This window comes from Pelophylax lessonae (assembly GCF_965119305.1).
Source record: "Pelophylax lessonae genome assembly, chromosome: 2".
In the NCBI taxonomy this organism is placed as follows: Eukaryota; Metazoa; Chordata; class Amphibia; order Anura; family Ranidae; genus Pelophylax; species Pelophylax lessonae.
In genome coordinates, this window is record NC_138769.1 from 610,913,371 (window position 1) to 610,938,222 (window position 24,852).

Consider the following 24,852-nt stretch of genomic DNA (forward strand, 5'->3'; position numbering starts at 1 on the left):
CCCAATCGAGCCATCGGTGTCGGCGGGCACACGCGGGAGCGCGCACAGGACCGGCGGCAAGTAGCGACGTAGACCTACGTCACTCTGCCTGGCCGGGGCTGACTGCTGCAGTAAATATACTGTGAGCAGTCGGCAAGTGGTTAACAGACGTAGGGAAAACACACTGCTTATGCTGCATGCTTAGCAATGCCTGCACCATGCCTTAAAGCTGAATGCCAGGCAAAACCTCTCATGAAATATATTCCTCAATAGCTGTGAAGGATATAAATCCAGTTTGTGTACACCAAATGGCTTTGCAAACCCAAGTAGCAAGTGAAGTAGCAGTGTACAAAGCAGCCACAGAAGTACCCATGCAGCCCTGTAGGGAGTGCCAGTAGGGGACATTGGCTGTGGATTACTACATATGGGCTAAATAGCATTACAAGTAGGGATGATCAAACGGTTCAGGTCGACCATCGGTTTGACCCGAACATTGACTGTTCGAAATTCGACTGAATTCGAACTTTTTGCTGAAAAAGTTCGGAATTCGGCAACCAGAACCGACCAAAATGCAATGGGACAGGAACTGGGCTTTAAAAGCCTGTGATTGGACCAGAACCATCAGTAAAAGCCAATTGAGGGGGCAGAAGGATGCTAGGAATGTGATTGGAGCGACTAGGGGGTCCAGAGGCCAATCAGTAGTGAATACGTACCCCCCCAGTATATAAGATAGCCCCGCCAAATCTCTAGCACTTTAATACAGGGCTGTGGAAGAGAGTGGAAGCAGTTCTGTTACTCCTGCTTCAAAAGTGTCATTTAGCAATTATTAGTGTGAGGAAAGGGATATCTAGTGTAGTTAGGGTACTATTTTCCACTATAGTTTCTGTAGGGAAAGTGTAAAGTGTCAGGGTGACTGTAGTGTAGTGTAGGGTTAACTGACTCTGACTGCTATGGCATGGTGACCAAACCCTTCCATGTCAGGGTGACCGCCATAGAAAAAAGATCGTTTGTATTAGAATTGCAGTAGAGCAGGATAGTGGCTCCACTACTTTTACACCTGGCCGTTTTTGTTTCAGGTATTTTATTGGGCTTTTTTGTGGACGTCTTTGGAGGCAGGCATGACATCTGAACTTCTGTGTAGGGGTATATATACACACACACATATATGTATATATATACACATACACACATATAGGTGTGAAGGTAGCAGAACCCTATGCCTGCGCTAATGAAATTATTTGCAGCCATAGGGCTCCGCTCCTATCACACCTATATGTGTGTATGTGTATAAATACATATATGTGTGTGTGTATATATACCCCTATACAAAAGTTCAGATGTTATGCCTGCCTCCAAAGACGCCCAAAAAATGCCCAAAAAAAACCACCTGCAACAACACAACTGGGCGTTTTTGTTGCAGGTGTTTTTTTGGGCATTTTTGGGCGTCTTTGGAGGCAGGCATAACATCTGAACTTCTGCATAGGGGTATATGTACACATATATGTATTTATACACATACACACATATAGGTGTGATAGCCCTATGTAGGTGTGATAACCCCCAAATAATTTCATTAGCGCAGGCATAGGGCTCCGCTCCTATCACACCTATATGTGTGTATGTGTATATATATGTGTGTGTGTATATATATATACCCCTATGCAGAAGTTCAGATGTTATGCCTGCCTCCAAAGATGCCCAGAAAATGCCCAAAAAAACGCCTGCAACTAAAACGCCCAGGTGTGTTGTTGCAGGCTTTTTTTGGGCATTTTTTAACCGTCTTTGGAGCAGGCATAACATCTGAACTTCTGTATAGGGGTATATATACACACACACACACATATATATGTATTTATACACATACACACATATAGGTGTGATAGGAGCGGAGCCCTATGCCTGCAAATAATTTCATTAGCGCAGGCATAGGGTTCTGCTACTTTCACACCTATATGTGTGTATGTGTATATATACATACATGTGTGTGTGTATATATACCCCTACACAGAAGTTCAGATGTCATGCCTGCCTCCAAAGACGTCCACAAATAAGCCCAATATACGCCTGAAACAAAAACGGCCAGGTGTGAAAATAGCGGAGCCCTATGCCTGCTCTACTGCAATTCTAATACAAATGATCTTTTTTTTCTGGTTCTGGACATGCTACAGAGCTGAAACTTCACAGGTACACTTTCTTTTTAGACCCCCCCCCCCCCCCCCCCAGACACTAAATCCAAAGAAATCTAATTTTTATTTTGTTCAATAATTTTTTCAATAATTGGCTCTCTATCAAAAACGACAATTTTTAAGAACTTTTTTTGTGTGATTAATAGTCCCTGGGGCATGACCCAGAACCCTAGGCACTTTTTATGGACATTTATTGGGTTTTAGGGCTTTAAAATTGTGTTTTTTGATTACCGAAGTTCGGGTACCATTGATTTCAAAGGGGTTCTGAAATCCGGTCCGAACTTTCGGGAAGTTTGGGTGTTCTGGTTGAACCGAACTTTTCAAAAGTTCGATCATACCTAATTACAAGTCCTACTTAAGTTTAAGCTTGAGTAACATATAAAAATGTTTATTTCACATACTACAGTTCAGATATATGACAATGACAATATTCTATCTATGACATGGTATCCAAACTATAGAACATGAAGACCATAAAAGATTTCTGAGACTTTAGAGATGTAAAGTCTTAAATTATTGCAAGTTCTCTCAGCTCTAGACAAGCAAATCCTAGAATACAATTCAAATAACACTACTTCTCAATGCAGCTGTCAAACAAGAGAAATGTGCATTTCTGCCACTAGGGGGCATTGCAGGGGAAAGACTCCAGTTTAGTTTGCTTTTGGGGTCCATCTTGCACCTCCTACAGTTGGGTAAATGTTGGGATATAGGAGATGATAGTTTACCCTCTTACCTGTCAATTAAGGCACAAGGGGACAACTTTGTCAAATTAGTCTTTAGTCTTTATCATCTTTCGAAGCTTTAAATGATTCCTATTAGTGTTCTCCACCAGCACATTATGTTTATCTATACACTTTAGTCTGGTCGGTACATTTTTTTTCCTCCTCTCAGTAAAATAGTGGGACCAACATCTAGAGTTTGGAAACATTAACACAGGGCAAAGCTGCAATATGAAAATATTGCAAGAAGAAATATTATTTTCCAAATGCTACAAGAATAACAAAACACACCCTTGCATGCCAGATAATCCTTGAGGAAATCTATTGTTGCCCGGCAGGGATCTATTGTTGCTGGGGGGGGGGTCAATTGTTGCTGGAAGAGATCTGCAGTGAAGGGGGAAGTCTTTGGTTGCTGACTGCTGGAGAGTATTGATGCTTGCTGTTGGGAGATCTTTTGCTGCTGGGGTGGTATTTTGTGGGAGTGCATAGTTGCTGGGAGGTCTATTGTTTTTGGGCAAATCTACTGTTCTAGGGGAAAGGGGGGTGTCTACTGATGCTGGCTGTTGGGGATCCATTTTACTACTTTATTTTACTATTTTTCTTGTTCTTAATAAATTCTGTACAAATTACTTCGCACCACAAAATCATACTTGCCTCTTCTCTTTAAAAGAGGTGCTATTGGGAGGTAGGTAGGGGGTGGAGCCAAGGGACGGTGCTCCAAGATACAAAGGGGTGACTCAGAAGGGGAGAGTTCCTGAACCTATTCTCTGAGAAAAAAGCCCTGGCTACATGTATATTTCCCCCTATTTAGGGTTATTCAGTATAGACCACAACAGGTAATGATGTGCTTTATAACAGTGTAGTATATTTTGCAGTATATTTTACTAACTGTTTAACCATTGCAGCATGCAGTATTTCTCTTACTGTTAACCACTGCAGGTTAATTCTCTTACCACTGATTACAGTATGTATCTTCTTTTGTTTTCCTGTTGCAATATACTATTTGCTATTACTTAAAGTGATTGAAAAAGTCATTTTTTACAAAACTCGATGACAGGCAGGGTTTTTATAACCCTAGAGGTCTCTTCTGTCATAAATATCGACCCTGCCCGTCAGCAAATAATGTGATCTGAGCTGCACATGCATAGCTCAGACCACATTTACGGTCCGCGCTGTGTGCCGCTGTGATGTGACTCCTGTGCGCATGTGTGGGAGGGACGTCGCCCCGGTACAGCCAATCAAGTGGCCGAAGATCTCAAACCCGGAAGATAGACAGAGCCGGAGACAAGGGAGAGCAGTGAGAGCTTGTAGGCAAGTCTGTCAATGTACTGGTATGCAGTACCTACTAGATCATGGCTTAAACCTGCCAGGGGACCCATTTGTTAAAAGAAAATGATAGGCTTTACTACCACTTTAACAAGTTGCTTTATTATTCCTGGTGTCTATGCACCTTGAGCCTTTGGGGTGTATATACAGCTACCTACAATAAACATTCCCTTCCCTCCCAGGTGAGTCAGTGTGTGGTGCTGTTCAGAGAGATGTGGACACAAACAGGGGACCCAATGCATACAGCAGCTCCTTTGGGGTTCAGCATTACATTTACTGTAGTATCACTTTAAACCCTAACCTTAGTCAAACATGGTGGTGAATATATATGTAGCACTGCCCCTTAGAAGACTGCTGAGAATTATACTTTCTGGATTCCCCTGGGTTACCCTTAGCAACTGATAGCAGATAAATAGCATTGAAAGTCCTTGGCTCAGTCAATAATCAATCCAGGGGATGTTGGTTTTTGTGTTTTTTTTTGTGGAACTGGGATAGAAGAAGGGATGAGTGGGATACTCCAACTATGAACTATGCACAATCTTGATGACAACTAGCTGTAGTGTGCGGCAAGGCCGCTGCTTCACCTTGCCACTGAATTGAAGATAGATAATGTGTTCCCGCTTGAATTACTCTTCGGGGTTCTAACTTGGCACCCCCTTTCTCACTTGCTGTGTGTGCTGACACCTTTCCACTGACTTTCCACTGGAGTGGTCCCGTTCCTGGGCAGACCCTCCGGCAAGCTTCCCGGTACTCATGGACAATGTTTTTTCCATGGTTGCTCTGCCTCCAAATCCACTAGTCAGCTTTCCTGGACCTCCTGGCTCAGCTCCACACTCCTGGCTCAGAAGGCCGACCGCCTGTGACCACCATCCACAGCAGCCGAAGGAGAGACAAATGTCACCCTTCTTCTGGGACCTGGCTTCCCACCCAAAGACACCCTGTCACATGTGCCCTTGGCTTTTATAACCTATCCCAGGATGCACCACTGTTTGTGCCAACCCACTGGGATAGTTACAAAAGCATGTGTCTGGGATTCCTCCACTGTCCAACAGGCTCCCCTATTGGATACAGTGGGGACACTCCTTCAGCCCAGATAAATCACACCCTGGACACATGCAACAGGCCTAGCTATTAATCAGGCTCCACTGATAAGCAGATGGAGACACTAGGCTTTGCCTAGCAAGCACCTACCTAGGAGGGTGCTACATATATTTCTAATTGCTGCGAATATTACTGTTAAGGTGGTGGCACTGTTAAAAAAAATATGAACCAAAACAAATCTGTTTCACCTATACACAATGAAACAAATCATTGGAGCCTCTAAACCTTTACCAAAATGTCTGCACCAAAATTAGATGATCTGCCTCATTTGCTGGCAATTCTTCTAACAGCAAAATATCCAGTCATTCTGCACAAACTGAATAATTTCAGACTCTTTACTCACCTTGTACACTGGGTGCCCCATTGGAAGTTGCCTGGTAGTTGCAATTGAGAAGACCTCGGCTAAGAGATGGGTACGGAGAAAGTGAGTGTCAACTTCATGTGCCTGGAAGTCAGCACTACGCACCCAGATCTTGGCCAAAATCCAATCATATTCCGAGTCACTGGGCAGGAAGATGGGAACATTTTTTCCAGGGGCCTGAGATATCTGGAATATAAAACAGATTATGGGATTTATTTATTGGCCATTAAATTTAACCAAAACTATTTTATTGTACAGTTTTGATCTTGTTCTATTTATCATTATATTGCATGAATGACTTTTATAATGGTTCAGGCATCACAAACTCTGAAAACTTGTTTTCCTTAAAGGTCAGTCATGCTGCTTTTCCTCTTAAGTGCTTACAAAGTAACAGTCTGGTCTGGGAAGAAGGGGAGTATGGAACCAAAAAAATGAGACGAAGAGGAGCCTGGAACAGATTAGCCTGGGTAAAAGGTGCATTGTCACGTACCTGATCCGAAGCCGGAGTGTAGAGAGGGCTCCCCTTGCGGCTAGGTGCAGAGCACCCCTGGAAGTGGGACAGGGAGTGCTGTGCCCGAAGTTGCACGGGTTGCCGGTTGGGATGACCAGTTGAAAGCAGGAACCAACTTGTTGAGAAGTCCCAAGCAGGTCTGGAACACTTTGGCAAACCAGGCAGTTACAAGGTGCAAACAGGAACAGACTTGGAGAATACTGGAGCGAAGCCAGGAGCCAAGCCGAGGTCAAGTATTGGAGAAGACAAAGGGAATGCAAGAGCAAGCCAAGGGGTCAGGAGCCAGGAGAAGCAAAGTCAGTCTGGGTCGGCAACGAGAAGTCAAGATCTGCAGGTTTACAAGGCACAGGGAACACGGGAGGCTGTTGATCATCCAGAAACTAGTTGTTGTGGCTGCTGGCTTTAAATAGGCCGTTTGGCGCCAAGCGCCATTACGCATGGCGTACGCGCATGCGCATTGGCGTACGCACGTGCGCATTGGCGCACGCACATTCCTGACTGCGTTTGCCCGTGTTTGGGCGCGCATGCGCATTCACGCCAATGCGCGAATTTGCTGATTCGCCAGGATATTGGTAGTTCCCTGACATGCATAAACCATGAGTCTGGAGCAGAGTGAGAAAAAAAAGCAGCCCAGAACAGCCTTGGTTAAGGTGGGGGAAGTGTAAGAGAGCATCCTGAGAAAAGGGGAGCCTAGAACAGATCAGCCTTGGCAAAGCAGGGGCCTGGAACAGAGCACCCTTGTGAATGGAGGACTCCAGGACAGAGTTATTCAACAACACAGCTAAGCAACCCCTGCACAGATTTAGATGTAGACACGTGCTATATGCACAGGATCCCCTGGTAGATTTACCAAGCTGTATTTTCTTCTGGTGATGGATCTTCTTGCCCTCTGGAGGATTTACCCCCCGCCCCTTCATTACCAGGCCATTTTATGCAATACGGCACTGCATTATCTTTAACTGACATTAAAAGTCGTTAGCAGTCGTGCGACGCAGTACCCAAACAAAACGTATGTCCCACAAAGCTTTCGTGTTTTTTTATTTTTTTGTGCTATAAAAAAAAAAAGACGGACAATTCTGAAAAAATACATTTTTTACTTTCTGCTATACAACATATCCAATAAAAAAGATAAAATAAAAGATTGAATTTAGCAATTTAGTCCAATATGTCATATGCTACATATTTTTGGTAAAAAAAATTCCAAAGGGCATATATTAATTGGTTTATGCAAAAGTTATAGCATCTACAAACTGTGGAATATCTTTATTTTTACTAGTAATGGCAGCAATCAGTGTCTTATAGTGTGACTTCGACATTGTGACAGACAGTTGGGACACTAACACTTTTGACACTTTTTTGGGGACCAGTGACCCCAATACAGTGATCAGTGCAAAAATATGCTAAATACTAATGACACTGGCTGGGAAGGGGTTAACATCAGGGAAGATCAAAGGGTTAAATGTGATCCTAGCTAGGGATTTCTAGGAGGTGCTTTTACTAGGGGAGTTCATTGATCCATGTTCCTGAACACAGGATCAATGCCTTCCCTACTGACAGAACAGCAATCTGTCCTGTTTACATAGGCAGATTGCCATTCTGCCTGTGTACCAAATGATCAGCGGGTGCCAGCGGACATCGGATCCGCGGGGACCCGCTGATCAGCTCCCGGATACCCGGAATACCCGGAATTGCAGGATCACTAAATATATATAAATATAAATATATATATATATATATATATATATATATATATATATATACTGTATATATATAAACAGTATACTGTGTATATATATATACACACACACACACAGTATCTCACAAAAGTGAGTACACCCCTCACATTTTTGTAAATAGTTTATTACATCTTTTCATGTGACAACACTGAAGTAGTGAGTATACAGGTTGTATAACAGTGTAAATTTGCTGTCCCCTCAAAATAACTCAACACACAGCAATTAATGTCTAAACCGCTGGCAACAAAAGTGAGTACACCCAGAGGCGTAACTAGAACCTTCAGGGCCCTGATGCAAGTAACCATGAAGGGCCCCCCAGACCCCTGGCCGGGGCCCTTACCTTCAAGCCCAGGGCTCTTCCCACTAATCCTGGGGCTCTTTACACTCGTTGCATGGCCTTTTATTACGGTCCCGCAGCAGGATTCTTTCACAAGTTCTGCAGTGGGCTCCCTTCCTGCAATCTTGTGGGCCCACTTCCTGCAATCTTGGGGCCTCCCCACAGTGGTGCAATGCCAGGGTCCGGTCGCAAGTGTGACCTTTGCGATCCTGGAAGTTCACCCACTGGTTTGCTACCGGGCCCCCTGGAGCATGGGGCCCGGTAGCGATTGCAACCCCTGCAACCCCTGTAGTTACGCCCCTGAGTACACCCCTAAGTGACAATGTCCAAATAGGGCCCAAAGTGTCAATATTTTGTGTGGCCACCTTTATTTTCCAGCACCGCCTTAACCCTCTTGGGCATGGAGTTCACCAGAGCTTCACAGGTTGCCACTGGAGTCCTCTTCCACTCCTCCATGACAAATCACGAAGCTGGTGGATGTTAGAGACCTTGCGCTCCTCCACCTTCCATTTGAGGATGCTCCACAGATGCTCAATAGGGTTTAGGTCTGGAGACATGCTTGGCCAGTCCCTCATCTTTATCCTCGGCTTCTTTAGCAAGCCAGCGGTCATCTTGGAGGTGTGTTTGGGGTTGTTATGTTGGAATACTGCCCTGCTGCCCAGTCTCTGAAGGGAGGGGATCATGCTCTGCTTCAGTATGTCACAGTACATGTTGGCATTCATGGTTCCCTCAATGAACTATAGCTCCTCAGTGCCGGCAGCACTCATGCAGCCCCAGACCATGACACTCCCACCACCATGCTTGACTGTAGGCAAGACACACTTGTCTTTGTACTCCTCATCTGGTTGCCCCAACACACGCTTGACACCATCTGGACCAAATAAGTTTATCTTGGTCTCATCAGACCACAGGACATGGTTCCAGTAATCCATGTCCTTAGTCTGCTTGTCTTCAGCAAACTGGTTGCAGGCTTTCCTGTGCATTGTCTTTAGAAGAGGCTTCCTTCTGGGACAACAGGCATGCAGACCAATTTGATGCAGTGTGGGGCGTATGGTCTGAACACTGACAGACCAGTGGCGGATCCAGGGGGGGGGGGGGGCATCGAGTCAATTGCCCCCCCCCCCAGGTACTTTATTTCTGCTTCCCCGGCTCCCGGGAGACCTAAAATATAATCCCTAAGCCCCATCAGTTCAGAGGGGCCCAGGATGCTGTTTCATAGAGAGAGTTTTTTTTTTTTATTTCCCTGCTCAGGTGGATTAATACCACCAGGAGCCGCATTCTGCGACAATAAAATGAAAGTTCCGGCCAGGCGGAGTGATATCAGGCAGCAGCCTCATCACTGCCTGACTCCTGCAGCCAATGGGTGCAGAGAGGAAAGGGCGGGCTCAGGCTGAGGGTGAAGCCTGAGACACAGCAGTGTGTGTCTGTGTGTGTGAACACACTGAGAGGGACAGGTCTCCACAGCAGACAGGGGCAGTGAGGAAAACGTCTAGACTGCAATGAATCCATTTGTCTCCAAAAAGGTACAGTAACACACCCATCCCCCTTCACCTATGCCATGTCCTTGCTGCTGGCCAGCCACCATGAGGAATTATACAGCAGCTAAATGCTATCATCATCATGATAATCACACAGTACAGAGGCATTGAGCCACAGCACCTGTATTGTGTGATTGTCATGATGATAATGATGATATAGACTGACAGTGAAAATAATCTTCCTGCCTCCTTTACACAAAGTGTACTGCAGACATGAGTCTAACATGCAGGGCTGTCATTTAATGGCTTTACGATGCGTAAAGTGTTGCATTTATCCCTGTGCCAGCATCCCATTTTATTTCTACTGAGACACACAGCCATTGTGTCCCAATATTGTATCGGTTTGTTGGTACCTCAGGCCAATAAGAAGTGGGACTTTTAAGGCAGGTATGGAGTATAAGAGAAAGTACAAGCAAAAATTGCTAATAATAACTAAATGATAATAATGATAATAATAATAATAAATGTTTAATTCTTAAAACATATGTACAGTGAAGTACAGTTGCGTGAAAGGGTTATAGATAGTGTTGAGCGAACACGGACTGTATTATTCGTGTTCGTACCGAATAATTGGATTTTTTGTACCCGAACACGGACACGGACACTTTACTGTATGTTCGGGTAAAAATCCGTGTTCGGTCGTTTTATTTCCGGGTTTTGCATGCTTTGGCGCTCTTTTCATGGCGGGCTTTCAACAGCCAATCAACAATCGTTTAACTGGTGTGCCTTAAGCCATCCCAGCCATGCCTGCAAATGTCTTAGTAGCTGTGATTGGCCGTCTGAAGCATGTGACCAAGTCTTTATAAGTTCGAGGCAGCCGCAGCGGCGTCATTATGCTGCTTATATCAGGGACAGAGCACACATCAACGTGCTGGCTGCTGATTAGGGAAAGATAGGCAGGAAAAAACCATTTGTGTCCGGATAGAATTGAGGGACAGGTCGGAGTGTTTAGGCAGGGCGAGTTGTAGGCATTTTAGGGATAGAGTCTGCTGAATTATAGGGTCAGTGTCTTCTACAAACTACAATCGATATTGCTGTGTGGGGGGTGGGGTGAATCTGCACTCAATCCTGATCTACGATCTCTTCTCAATCCTGTTAGGGACAGAGTCTGCTGAATTTTAGGGAAACTGTGTTCTACAAACTACAATCGATATTGCTGTGTGGTGTGGGATTGGAGATAGGCAGGTGTCAGTGATCCACATCCATTTTTCTGTGTGTGAGCTGCAGTGAACACAATCTTTTTGGGCTGCAGTGAACACAATCTTTTTTGGGCTGCAGTGAACACAATCTTTTTGGGCTGCAGTGAACACAATCTTTTTGGGCTGCAGTGAACACAATCTTTATGGGCTGCAGTGAACACAATCTTTTTGGGGTGCAGTGAACAAAATCTTTTTGGTGTGCAGTGAACACAATCCTTTTTGGTGTGCAGTGAACACAATCTTTGTGGGGTGCAGTGAACAAAATCCTTTGTGGGGTGCAGTGAACACAATCTTTTTGGGGTGCAGTGAACAAAATCCTTTTTGGGGTGCAGTGAACAACATCCTTTTTGGGGTGCAGTGAACACAATCTTTTTGGGGTGCAGTGAACAAAATCCTTTGTGGGGTGCAGTGAACACAATCTTTTTGGGGTGCAGTGAACACAATCTTTTTGGGGTGGAGTGAACAACATCCTTTTTGGGGTGCAGTGAACAAAATCCTTTTTGGGGTGCAGTGAACAAAATCCTTTTTGGGGTGCAGTGAACAAAATCATTTTTGGGGTGCAGTGAACACAATCTTTGTGGGGTGCAGTGAACACAATCTTTGTGGGGTGCAGTGAACACAATCTTTTTGGGGTGGAGTGAACAACATCCTTTTTGGGGTGCAGTGAACAACATCCTTTTTGGGGTGCAGTGAACACAATCTTTTTGGGGTGCAGTGAACACAATCTTTGTGGGGTACAGTGAACAGAATCTTTGTGGGGTGCAGTGAACACAATCTTTGGGGGGTACAGTGAACACAATCTTTTTGGGGTGCAGTGAACACAATCTTTGTGGGGTGCAGTGAACACAATCTTTTTGGGGTGGAGTGAACAAAATCATTTTTGGGGTGCAGTGAACAACATCCTTTTTGGGGTGCAGTGATCAAAATCCTTTTTGGGGTGCAGTGAACACAATCTTTTTGGGGTGCAGTGAACACAATCTTTTTGGGGTGCAGTGAACAAAATCCTTTGTGGGGTGCAGTGAACAGAATCTTTGTGGGGTGCAGTGAACACAATCTTTGGGGGGGTACAGTGAACACAATCTTTTTGGGGTGCAGTGAACACAATCTTTGTGGGGTACAGTGAACAGAATCTTTGTGGGGTGCAGTGAACACAATCTTTGGGGGGTACAGTGAACACAATCTTTTTGGGGTGCAGTGAACACAATCTTTGGGGGGTACAGTGAACACAATCTTTTTGGGGTGCAGTGAACACAATCTTTGTGGGGTGCAGTGAACACAATCTTTGGGGGGGTACAGTGAACACAATCTTTTTGGGGTGCAGTGAACAACATCCTTTTAGGGTGCAGTGAACACAATCTTTGTGGGGTGCAGTGAACAACATCCTTTTAGGGTGCAGTGAACACAATCTTTGTGGGGTGCAGTGAACACAATCTTTGGGGGGTACAGTGAACACAATCTTTGTGAGGTGCAGTGAACACAATCTTTGTGGGGTGCAGTGAACACAATCATTGTGGGGTGCAGTGAACACAATCTTTGTGGGGTGCAGTGAACACAATCTTTGTGGGGTACAGTGAACACAATCTCATACTTCTGAAGATTTGAGGGTGCTGCCTGTTCCATACTCCCCCTACTCCTCATCTAGCCTTTTAGGGGTACAAACAATAGTAATTGGGGCCTAGTGTGGTTGTGTACGTGTGATATACATACACTTTTTTTGGATCATATTTTCTATTCCGCTATTTAATCAAAAACCTTTGGGGATCAGTTAAATTGGGGGATAGTCTGTGTTGGTACGTGTGAGAGAGATCCACCTTTCCAAGTTGTTGGGGTTCATCTCATACTTCTGAAGGTTTGAGGGTGCTGCCTGTTCCATACCCCCCCTACTCCTCATCTAGCCTTTTAGGGGTACAAACAATAGTAATTGGGGCCTAGTGTGGTTGTGTACGTGTGATATACATACACTTTTTTTGGATCATATTTTCTATTCCGCTATTTAATCAAAAACCTTTGGGGATCAGTTAAATTGGGGGATAGTCTGTGTTGGTACGTGTGAGAGAGATCCACCTTTCCAAGTTGTTGGGGTTCATCTCATACTTCTGAAGGTTTGAGGGTGCTGCCTGTTCCATACTCCCCCTACTCCTCATCTAGCCTTTTAGGGGTACAAACAATAGTAATTGGGGCCTAGTGTGGTTGTGTACGTGTGATATACATACACTTTTTTTGGATCATATTTTCTATTCCGCTATTTAATCAAAAACCTTTGGGGATCAGTTAAATTGGGGGATAGTCTGTGTTGGTACGTGTGAGAGAGATCCACCTTTCCAAGTTGTTGGGGTTCATCTCATACTTCTGAAGGTTTGAGGGTGCTGCCTGTTCCATACTCCCCCCTACTCCTCATCTAGCCTTTTAGGGGTACAAACAATAGTAATTGGGGCCCAGTGTGGTTGTGTACGTGTGATATACATACACTTTTTTTGGATCATATTTTCTATTCCGCTATTTAATCAAAAACCTTTGGGGATCAGTTAAATTGGGGGATAGTCTGTGTTGGTACGTGTGAGAGAGATCCACCTTTCCAAGTTGTTGGGGTTCATCTCATACTTCTGAAGGTTTGAGGGTGCTGCCTGTTCCATACCCCCCCTACTCCTAGCCTTTTAGGGGTACAAACAATAGTAATTGGGGCCTAGTGTGGTTGTGTACGTGTGATATACATACACTTTTTTTGGATCATATTTTCTATTCCGCTATTTAATCAAAAACCTTTGGGGATCAGTTAAATTGGGGGATAGTCTGTGTTGGTACGTGTGAGAGAGATCCACCTTTCCAAGTTGTTGGGGTTCATCTCATACTTCTGAAGGTTTGAGGGTGCTGCCTGTTCCATACTCCCCCTACTCCTCATCTAGCCTTTTAGGGGTACAAACAATAGTAATTGGGGCCCAGTGTGGTTGTGTACGTGTGATATACATACACTTTTTTTGGATCATATTTTCTATTCCGCTATTTAATCAAAAACCTTTGGGGATCAGTTAAATTGGGGGATAGTCTGTGTTGGTACGTGTGAGAGAGATCCACCTTTCCAAGTTGTTGGGGTTCATCTCATACTTCTGAAGGTTTGAGGGTGCTGCCTGTTCCATACTCCCCCTACTCCTCATCTAGCCTTTTAGGGGTACAAACAATGGTAATTGGGGCCCAGTGTGGTTGTGTACGTGTGATATACATACACTTTTTTTGGATCATATTTTCTATTCCGCTATTTAATCAAAAACCTTTGGGGATCAGTTAAATTGGGGGATAGTCTGTGTTGGTACGTGTGAGAGAGATCCACCTTTCCAAGTTGTTGGGGTTCATCTCATACTTCTGAAGGTTTGAGGGTGCTGCCTGTTCCATACCCCCCCTACTCCTCATCTAGCCTTTTAGGGGTACAAACAATAGTAATTGGGGCCTAGTGTGGTTGTGTACGTGTGATATACATACACTTTTTTTGGATCATATTTTCTATTCCGCTATTTAATCAAAAACCTTTGGGGATCAGTTAAATTGGGGGATAGTCTGTGTTGGTACGTGTGAGAGAGATCCACCTTTCCAAGTTGTTGGGGTTCATCTCATACTTCTGAAGGTTTGAGGGTGCTGCCTGTTCCATACTCCCCCTACTCCTCATCTAGCCTTTTAGGGGTACAAACAATAGTAACTGGGGCCTAGTGTGGTTGTGTACGTGTGATATACATACACTTTTTTTGGATCATATTTTCTATTCCGCTATTTAATCAAAAACCTTTGGGGATCAGTTAAATTGGGGGATAGTCTGTGTTGGTACGTGTGAGAGAGATCCACCTTTCCAAGTTGTTGGGGTTCATCTCATACTTCTGAAGGTTTGAGGGTGCTGCCTGTTCCATACTCCCCCTACTCCTAGCCTTTTAGGGGTACAAACAATAGTAATTGGGGCCTAGTGTGGTTGTGTACGTGTGATATACATACACTTTTTTTGGATCATATTTTCTATTCCGCTATTTAATCAAAAACCTTTGGGGATCAGTTAAATTGGGGGATAGTCTGTGTTGGTACGTGTGAGAGAGATCCACCTTTCCAAGTTGTTGGGGTTCATCTCATACTTCTGAAGGTTTGAGGGTGCTGCCTGTTCCATACCCCCCCTACTCCTAGCCTTTTAGGGGTACAAACAATAGTAATTGGGGCCTAGTGTGGTTGTGTACGTGTGATATACATACACTTTTTTTGGATCATATTTTCTATTCCGCTATTTAATCAAAAACCTTTGGGGATCAGTTAAATTGCGGGATAGTCTGTGTCGGTACGTGTGAGATCCACCTTTCCAAGTTGTTGGGGTTCATCTCATACTTCTGAAGATTTGAGGGTGCTGCCTGTTCCATACTCCTGCTCCTACTGCTCAACCATCCTTTTAGGGGTACAAACAATAGTAATTGGGGCCTAGTGTGGTTGTGTACGTGCGAGATACATACACTTTTTTTGATCATATTTCCTATTCCGCTATTCAATAAAAACCTTTGAGGATCAATTGAATTGCGGGATAGTCTGTGTCGGTACGTGTGAGATCCACCTTTCCAAGTTTTTGGGGTTCATCTCATACTTCTGAAGATTTGAGGGTGCTGCCTGTTCCATACTCCTCCTCCTACTCCTCATCCATCCTTTTAGGGGTACAAACAATAGTAATTGGGGCCTAGTGTGGTTGTGTACGTGCGAGATACATACACTTTTTTTGATCATATTTCCTATTCCGCTATTCAATAAAAACCTTTGAGGATCAATTGAATTGCGGGATAGTCTGTGTCGGTACGTGTGAGATCCACCTTTCCAAGTTTTTGGGGTTCATCTCATACTTCTGAAGATTTGAGGGTGCTGCCTGTTCCATACTCCTCCTCCTACTCCTCATCCATCCTTTTAGGGGTACAAACAATAGTAATTGGGGCCTAGTGTGGTTGTGTACGTGCGAGATACATACACTTTTTTTGATCATATTTCCTATTCCGCTATTCAATAAAAACCTTTGAGGATCAATTTAATTGCGGGATAGTCTGTGTCGGTACGTGTGAGATCCACCTTTCCAAGTTTTTGGGGTTCATCTCATACTTCTGAAGATTTGAGGGTGCTGTCTGTTCCATACTCCTCCTACTCCTCATCCATCCTTTTAGGGGTAGAAACAATAGTAATTGGGGCCTAGTGTGGTTTTGTACGTGCGAGATACATACACTTTTTTGGATCATATTTCCTATTCCGCTATTCAATAAAAACCTTTCTAGGGCAAGATCTTAAATTACAGAAATATGAGGAGACCGTCAAATAAGGGCCGTGGCCTGGGTCGTGGTGCTGCTGGTAGAGCTCCTGTTGCAAGGAGAGGACGTGGTCGATCTGTGCCAGCTACACGCACAAGTGAAACACCTTCCTCAAGTGTGAGTAGGCGACAGAACCTGCATCAGTATTTGGTAGGGCATCAAACGCCCCTAGAAGTGATGAGGCCAGAACAAGTTGAGGCGATAGTAGATTGGTTTGCTGCTGACAGTGCCTCCAGTTCCTTCACATTGTCTCCCACCCAGTCTACTGCAGAAAGGTCAGAGTTGGCACCTGCAGCCAATGTCCAACCGTCTTTCACCTCACCCCCTTGCAAATCAGGCCAGCAGTCTGAGCCCCAAGCCATACAGCAGTCTCTTATTCTTTTTGAGGACTCTGTCAGCAGGGTTTCCCAGGGCCATCCACCTAGCCCTGCCCCAGAAGTGGAAGAGATTGAGTGCAGCGATGCCCAACCACTTATTTCTCAAGATGAGTACATGCAAGGATCATCGCAGCACGTCTCCGATGATGACGAAACGCAGGTGCCAACTGCTGCGGCGTTCAGCATTGTGGAGACCGACAAGGAGGGCAGGGGTGAAGACTGGGTGGAAGATGATGTGGAGGACGATGAGGTCCTCGACCCCACATGGAATGAACGTCATGCAGGTGACCTGAGTAGTTTGGAGGAAGAGGCGGTGGTCGCACAGAGCCACCAGCACAGCAGAAGAGGGAGCAGGGTGCAGAAGCGGAGCGGCCGTGCCCTAGACACTACGCCCGCTACTGCCCAACGCAGCAAGGGAACGAGCGCACCAAAGTCAGCTCAAAGGAGTTCTCTAGCGTGGAAGTTCTTTAGAAAATGTGCTGATGACAGGACACGAGTGGTTTGCACCCTGTGCAATCAGAGCTTGAAGCGAGGCATAAACCTTCTCAACCTGAGCACAACCTGCATGATCAGGCATCTAAGTGCAAAGCACGAGCTGCAGTGGAGTACACACCTTCAAAACCAAGAAACGTCTCTGGCTCATCCTGCTTCCTCTTCTGCTGCAGTCTCGGCCGCTCCAGCCACATCTGTAGTGATACCGGCACCTGCCACCCCGCAAACAGACGATCTGTCAGCAACACCACCACCTGGGTCACCAACAACCATCTCCACAATGTCCCGTGGAAGCGTTCAGCTTTCCATCTCCCAAACACTTGAGAGGAAGAGGAAGTACCCCCCTACCCACCCGCGATCCCTGGCCCTGAATGCCAGCATTTCAAAATTATTGGCCTTTGAAATGCTGTCATTCCGTCTGGTGGAGACGCACAGTTTTAAAAACCTTATGTCGGTGGCTGTCCCACAGTACGTCGTGCCCAGCCGCCACTACTTTTCCAGGCAAGCCATCCCTTCCCTGCACAACCAAGTGGGGGAAAATATCAGGTGTGCACTGCGCAACGCCATCTGTGCCAAGGTCCACCTAACTACGGATACGTGGACCAGTAAGCACGGTCAGGGGCGTTATATCTCCCTAACGGCACACTGGGTAAATGCAGTGGCGGATGGGCCTGAGGCGGATAGCAATTTGGCGCATGTCCTTCCACCACCGAGGATTGCAGGGCGCTTCAGTTTGCCTCCTGTTCCTAACTCCTCCTACTCCGCTTCCTCATCCTCTACCGCCTCCTCATCCGGACAGCGTAACACCTTCACCACCAACTTCAGCACGGCCAGGGGTAAACGACAGCAGGCAGTTTTACAACTTGCCTGTTTGGGGGACAAACCACACACCGCGCAGGAGTTGTGGAGGAGCATGGAACAGCAGACAAATGAGTGGTTGCTGCCAGCGAGCCTCAAGCCCGGCCTGGTGGTGTGCGATAACGGGCGAAATCTCATAGCAGCTCTGGGCCTAGCCGGTTTGACGCACATCCCTTGCCTGGCGCATGTGCTGAATTTGGTGGTGCAGAGGTTCCTTAAAAACTACCCCGATATGTCAGAGCTGCTGCAGAAAGTGCGGGCCGTTTGTGCGCACTTTCGGCGTTCTCACCCTGCTGCTGCTCGCCTGGCAGCGCTGCAGCGTAACTTCGGCCTTCCCGCTCACCGCCTCATATGTGACGTGCCCACAAGGTGGAACTCCACCTTGCACATGCTGGAAAGACTGTGCGAGCAGCAGCAGGCCATAGTGGAGTTTCAGCTGCAGCACGCACGCGTGAGTCGCTCTGCGGAACAGCACCACTTCACCACCAATAACTGGGCCTCCATGCGAGACCTGTGTGCCTTGTTGCGCTGTTTTGAGTACTCCACCAACATGGCCAGTGGCAATGACGCCGTTCTCAGCTTAACTATCCCACTTCTATGCCTCCTTGAAAAAACAATTCGGGCGATGATGGAAGAGGATGTGGCACAGGATGAGGAGGAGGAGGAGGATGAAGAGGTAACATTTCCAAGGCTTTCAGGGCAGTCATTCGCAAGGGGCTCCGAGGGTGGGTTCCTGCACACGCAAACGCCAGGGACGCAATTGTCCAGCAGGGGCACAGTTCTGGAGGATGAGGAGGATGAGGAGGAGGAGGAGCTGGAGGAGGAGATGGAACCATGTTCACAGCAGGGTGGCACCCAGGCCAGCTCATGGCCATCACTGGTGCGTGGCTGGGGGGATACAGAGGACACGGACGATACACCTCCCACAGAGGACAGCCTTTCGTCGCCTCTGGGCAGCCTGGCACACATGAGCGATTACATGCTGCAGTGTCTCCACAACGACCGCCGAGTTGCCCACATTCTAACTTGTGCTGATTACTGGGTGGCCACGCTGCTGGATCCCCGTTACAAGGACAACGTACCGTCCTTAATTCACTCACTGGAGCGCGATCGCAAGATGCGCGAGTACAAGCGCACGCTGGTAGACGCCATGCTGCTGGCATTCCCATCTGACAGCGGGGCCACAGTGGAAGCACAAGGCAGAGGAGGAGGAGGAGGAGGTCGCCAACGCAACCAGGGCACCGCCAGCACCTCAGAAGGCAGGGTTAGCATGGCCGAAATGTGGAAAAGCTTTGTCAGCACGCCACAACAAACAGCAGCACCAGCAGCTCAGATGGAACGTCTTAGCAGGAGGCAGCATTTTACCAACATGGTGGAGCAGTATGTGTGCACACGCCTACATGTAGTGAATGACGGGTCTGCCCCCTTCAACTTCTGGGTCTCCAAATTGGGCACATGGCCTGAGCTTGCCCTTTACGCCTTGGAGGTGCTGGCGTGCCCTGCAGCCAGTGTATTATCTGAACGGGTATTTAGCACGGCTGGGGGCGTTATAACAGACAAGCGCAGCCGCCTGTCCAGAGACAATGTGGACAAGCTCACGTTCATTAAAATGAACCAGGCATGGATCCCACGGGACTTTTCCGTACCTTATGCAGAATAGCAATGGATACCGACCTTACCCACCCATTGTTCCATTTTTGCTCTTTCTCACTCTTTTGGGGTGTACCCTCATTTAAAATTTTTGAAAAGAAGCAGTGTTGGCTACCTCGTCCTCCTCCTCAGGGCCAGATTAATGTAGGGGCTATTGGAGCTGCAGCTCCAGGCCCCTACCTTTTATATAGGCCCCGGGTTGGCCATATTCACTGTTACCGCTCTTCTGTCACTTGTAAACACAGAAGTCTGGCTTCTATGCTCGCTTCCCCAGGCAGCACCCTCAGAACCTCCCCACACAGCGTGAAGGCCGGACAAGAAGGGAAAGTTGGCGATGCATGGATGTGTTTATGGGCTTCAGAGACAGCATCCCATGTTGAATTAGGCATGCATGGCTGCACCCTTCCTCCTCTGGGTGCATGGCAAGGCACGGCCCTTAAGGCCCTTCAAAATCCTCAGCACCAAGCCCATGATGCTGTTAATCCGGCCCTGGTCCTCCTCCACCGCCGCTTCCACCTACACCGCCCATAGGTGTGCGCAGCCTATTGCATTAAGGTGTGCACCCCAAAGTTGAAATACACATGCATGTGTTTGCCAGCAGGGAGAGTAATGTATCGGGGCCATGTACCTGTAGGCAAGGAGAAATAGAGCAGAGCAGGTCCCAGGGAGATCTTTCCCATCTCCTCACTGGCAATGCTATGTGCCCTAGGTGATTAGGGTGTGCCCAGGCACACCCAGCACACCCTGTGCGCACGCCTATGTCACCGCCACATCCACCACCACCTCAACCTCCCTCCTACTCCATATGGGCCTCGTCCTTCAGAGATGAAGAAGAACATTGTTTTATTTTTCTGTTTTTTTTTGTTGTTTTAAGTTATTTCCCTATCCACATTTGTTTGCAGAGCACTTGCCATGCTCTTAATTACGTTTTGCTGCCATTTGCAGCACTCTAGCCCTTTCCTTTGGTGTTTTAGAGCCATTTTAGTGCCTTAAAGTTCGGGTCCCCATTGACTTCAATGGGGTTCGGTGTCCGGGAAAAGTTCGGTAAAAGTCCGGGACACGGACCCGGACTTTTTTTTAAAGTTCGGCCGAACCCGTCGAACACGGACATCTAGGTGTCCGCTCAACCCTAGTTATAGACCCTTGTGAAGTTGTGTAATAGGAGGAGGGTTAGTGACATGTGAGAAATAGTGACTTTTAAGGGTATATCTCTGTCTTTCCCTGCTGTTAAGCTTGGGTGGTTCAGATCAGAGGTGTCTCCTATATCCTACGCGTTTCGGCCTTTAAATGGGCCTTTTTCAAGGTTGATTGTCACTATTTCTGTTGGTAAAATGCAGATTTTTGTTAAATATTTTTAAGTATCACCACTTTTGTGAATTAAATAATAGTGGTGAATTTTTCAAAAATAGTACATACATATTGTTTTCTTTGAATCCTTGTGTGTTGAAATGGCTCCCTCTTTAGCACAGCGAGAACCATGCGGTTTCCTGAAAAAATATATATATATATATATATATATATTTATGAGATTCAGCTACAAAGTTGATAGTGGTTCTACAGGTATGTTATTGAACTTACATGGGCCGTGTCTCATATCTGGGGTAGATCATGTGAATCTCCCCTGGTGGTTAGTTTTGATTCCGGTGCGTATGAAACCGGTTCTGGGCAAGGATGTCCTTGTGCCTTTAAATGGTGCAGTTCTATATGAGACAGGTGCATGTATAGGAAGATTTTTATCTGTAATGCAATAATGCAGTATATGCAGTATATAACATTTTGGGTTTGTTTTACCTTCATTATCACTTTGCAACAAATGTGGTCCCATGCGGTTTCCAGCTGGGTCACACTTAAAGAGAGGGAGAAAAAAAACTCCTTCAGTAATGTGCCTCCTTTTTCAGGGTTGAGTAAGTGGTAAGGGTGGTGTTTCAAAACTTACATTTTTCCTGTGCGCCGCTCTTTGTCCTCTCCCATCCCCATTCGGTTGGGGAATGAGAGAGGCAGTGGTTCCCCGGCCTTTTATCAGACTCGCGCATGCGCTGTGAGCGCCGCACGTCTGAAACCAGATCACATACAGCTGGTGTGTGTCTCTGGTGCGCCTGCGTCCTATGGACGAGTGCGCTTCCAGTTTCCACCGCTGTTGCTCACTGGCGCGGCCGCCGACACGGAGAGGACACAGGTTACAGACTGGCAGAGTCTGAGGGGCCGATGTCGCTGGCTGTTACGTTGTGCCTGTAAAACAGACAAAATGGAGGAGGAAACAAACGGAAATCTAATTGGCAATGAGTGGGAAAGTCTTATGACCGGGATTCAAAAAGACTTTCAGGGCAATGAACAACAGAATTCTGACGTTACGGCACTTTTCAATACACTACGGAGACATCTCGAAAGAAAATCAGCCTTGTATTGGCACATCAAATCTTTTCAACGCTACATAAAGGAAAACATCAACCCAGTGGGACTTAGAATACAAATCTTTCCCACTATGGACAATATCACCCTACAAATGAAAAAAGACTGGGAGGCCATACTCAACGAATGTTCTAAAAATCTGATGATACTCCTACAAAACGAGTACAAAAGACAACTCAAAAACCTAGATGAAGAGATAAAAGAGACATATGATCTGTTGACCCCCCTCAAACCACTTCCCCTATATTCGGAACAAGAAAAAAAGCTAAAAACACATATTGAACAACACAGCTTGGACATCCTAAGGAAAAAGGAAAAAAAGTACTGGCGCGATAAGAATGCATTTGGCCAAAACAGGGCATACCGCTGGAACAACAACAAGAACCAGAGGAAAAATGCACCATCTGGACAGAAAAAGAACCCACAAAACTATATCTCTTCAGACTCATCGTCCTACACATCTGGAACAGAGGCAAACCCTCAGAGGAGAAGATTCCCACCCAAAAACAGAGAACAAAGGGAAAACCAATATGAAACAGAAAGATCTAATGAAGACCCACAAAACACGGATGAGGATAATGAAACCACAGAACAGAATACACAAGAGGCGGAGGAGACTAACCCACCAGCAAAACTCCATAAAATCTTCACAAGATCTCAACGTGAAAATCAGAGATTGCAACCTCAAAGCAAACAAGGGCCTTTTTTAGGGAAGGCGCGGAAACAGACGAAAGAAAAATAATACACCAACAACCAAACACAGGAATGAACAAAGAAACCATCACGATAGTCAATCTCTCCTCACACACACTAACCAAGGAACAAATAGAAGTTCTTACATTAGGACTCTCCTTCTGTCCCAACAAACCAGCAGACAAGTTTGAGGCCATAAAAGATGTTAACCTCTTTGCAAGGAACTTATTACAAAAAATTATATACAGCAAGAAACCCGAAACAGCAGAACCTCAAACAGCACTATCGGCGGCAGAATACAGGGCTATACGGGACCTAAACCTCCTCCTAGAAGAAGGGGGACTAGAATGTTGGACCGACAGCGATGAGGAAGAAACCACAACCTCCACCAATACCAGTAAAACAGTAGTTGAAAATATCAACGCACAGTTTAAGAAAAAATCACATAAATTCCCGTCGATCAACCAGAACCCAGCCATAGCCCTGTTCGTCAGGGAAACTACGAAAGACCTTGAAAAAATGACCATGACAAGAAAACAATATGTATGTACTATTTTTGAAAAATTCACCACTATTATTTAATTCACAAAAGTGGTGATACTTAAAAATATTTAACAAAAATCTGCATTTTACCAACAGAAATAGTGACAATCAACCTTGAAAAAGGCCCATTTAAAGGCCGAAACGCGTAGGATATAGGAGACACCTCTGATCTGAACCACCCAAGCTTAACAGCAGGGAAAGACAGAGATATACCCTTAAAAGTCACTATTTCTCACATGTCACTAACCCTCCTCCTATTGCACAACTTCACAAGGGTCTATAACCCTTTCACGCAACTGTACTTCACTGTACATATGTTTTAAGAATTAAACATTTATTATTATTATTATTATCATTATTATCATTTAGTTATTATTAGCAATTTTTGCTTGTACTTTCTCTTATACTCCATACCTGCCTTAAAAGTCCCACTTCTTATTGGCCTGAGGTACCAACAAACCGATACAATACTCAACCAGGGACAACGGCAAACCCGACTACACATAGGGTCATAGAGATCAAAAACCCCTTCTACATTGTGTCCCAATATGTCATGCTTCCAGGTGTGCATGCAGGGTGCTTTCATGGACCTGTGTAACGTTAAAAAACCATACCCCGTGAAGAAACCATACCCTCGTCACTTCCTGTGTGAAACAGCTGAGCAGCGCAGCAGTGCGCATGCTCAGAGCCCCGGATACCTAATTGAACATCAAAGAATTTGACAAGTGCGCATGCTCGGAGGGCATGAAATACTCACGGCACTGTGTGTAATGTTATACTTGCGGCGGGTACATTAAAACAGTTCGGCTGCAACATCAATCATCTCCTCTCCTATCGCTGTCACTTCCCTGATCTCCCCTAATAAATATAAAAGCGGCGGCGGGTGTATGAGATGTAAATGACGGCGATCGCGGCTCCGTGATCCGCTTTTATAGTTATTACCCGAGATCAGGGAAGTGACAGAGGAAGGAGCGGAGATGATGTATGTTGCAGAGGAGCTGTTTTAATCTTACCGCCGCAAATGTAACTACCGTGAGAAATCCATACCCTCCGTAGGTGCACCGGAAGTGACGAGGGTATGGTTTTCTCACGGGTATGGTTTTTTCACGGAACACCTGCACCAGCATGTCATATCAGGACACTGCAGCCATGTGTCAGAATACAAATAAATGGCATGCGGGCATGGGGATGCATGGAACACTTTAAAACAATGTCACTGTTTTAACCACTTGCCGACCAACTGCCACAGTTATATGGCGGCAGGTTCTCGCAAATCATCATACCTGTACGGTGGTGTGCGGGAGTGATCCTGGGGGCGCGCGCGCCCACTTGCCAGCAGGGAGGCTGAGGCACAGGGCCAGCAGCCGCGATTGGCGCTGGGCACCTGCAATCGCTCCCTGTGGAGAGAGAACGACGGTCTGCAGTTGGAAACGCAGCAGACCATTGTTGTCTCAGGAATCACTGCAGAGCTCCTGTGTTCCTCCTATTTAGGAACACAGGTCTCTGTGTTGGTATTACAAGCCCCCACCCA

General features: G+C 46.0%; 1 protein-coding gene across 1 annotated transcript in view; it reads right to left on the reverse strand.

Annotated features, from left to right (window-relative positions):
• LOC309548494 (hydroperoxide isomerase ALOXE3-like) overlaps positions 1 to 24,852 on the reverse strand; it is a 294,375-nt gene that overhangs the window by 82,836 nt on the left and 186,687 nt on the right. Inside the window, exon 8 of the mRNA XM_082248441.1 lies at positions 5,655 to 5,858. Coding sequence (XP_082104567.1) covers positions 5,655 to 5,858 — 204 coding nt within the window. The remainder of the gene's footprint in view (positions 1 to 5,654; positions 5,859 to 24,852) is intronic.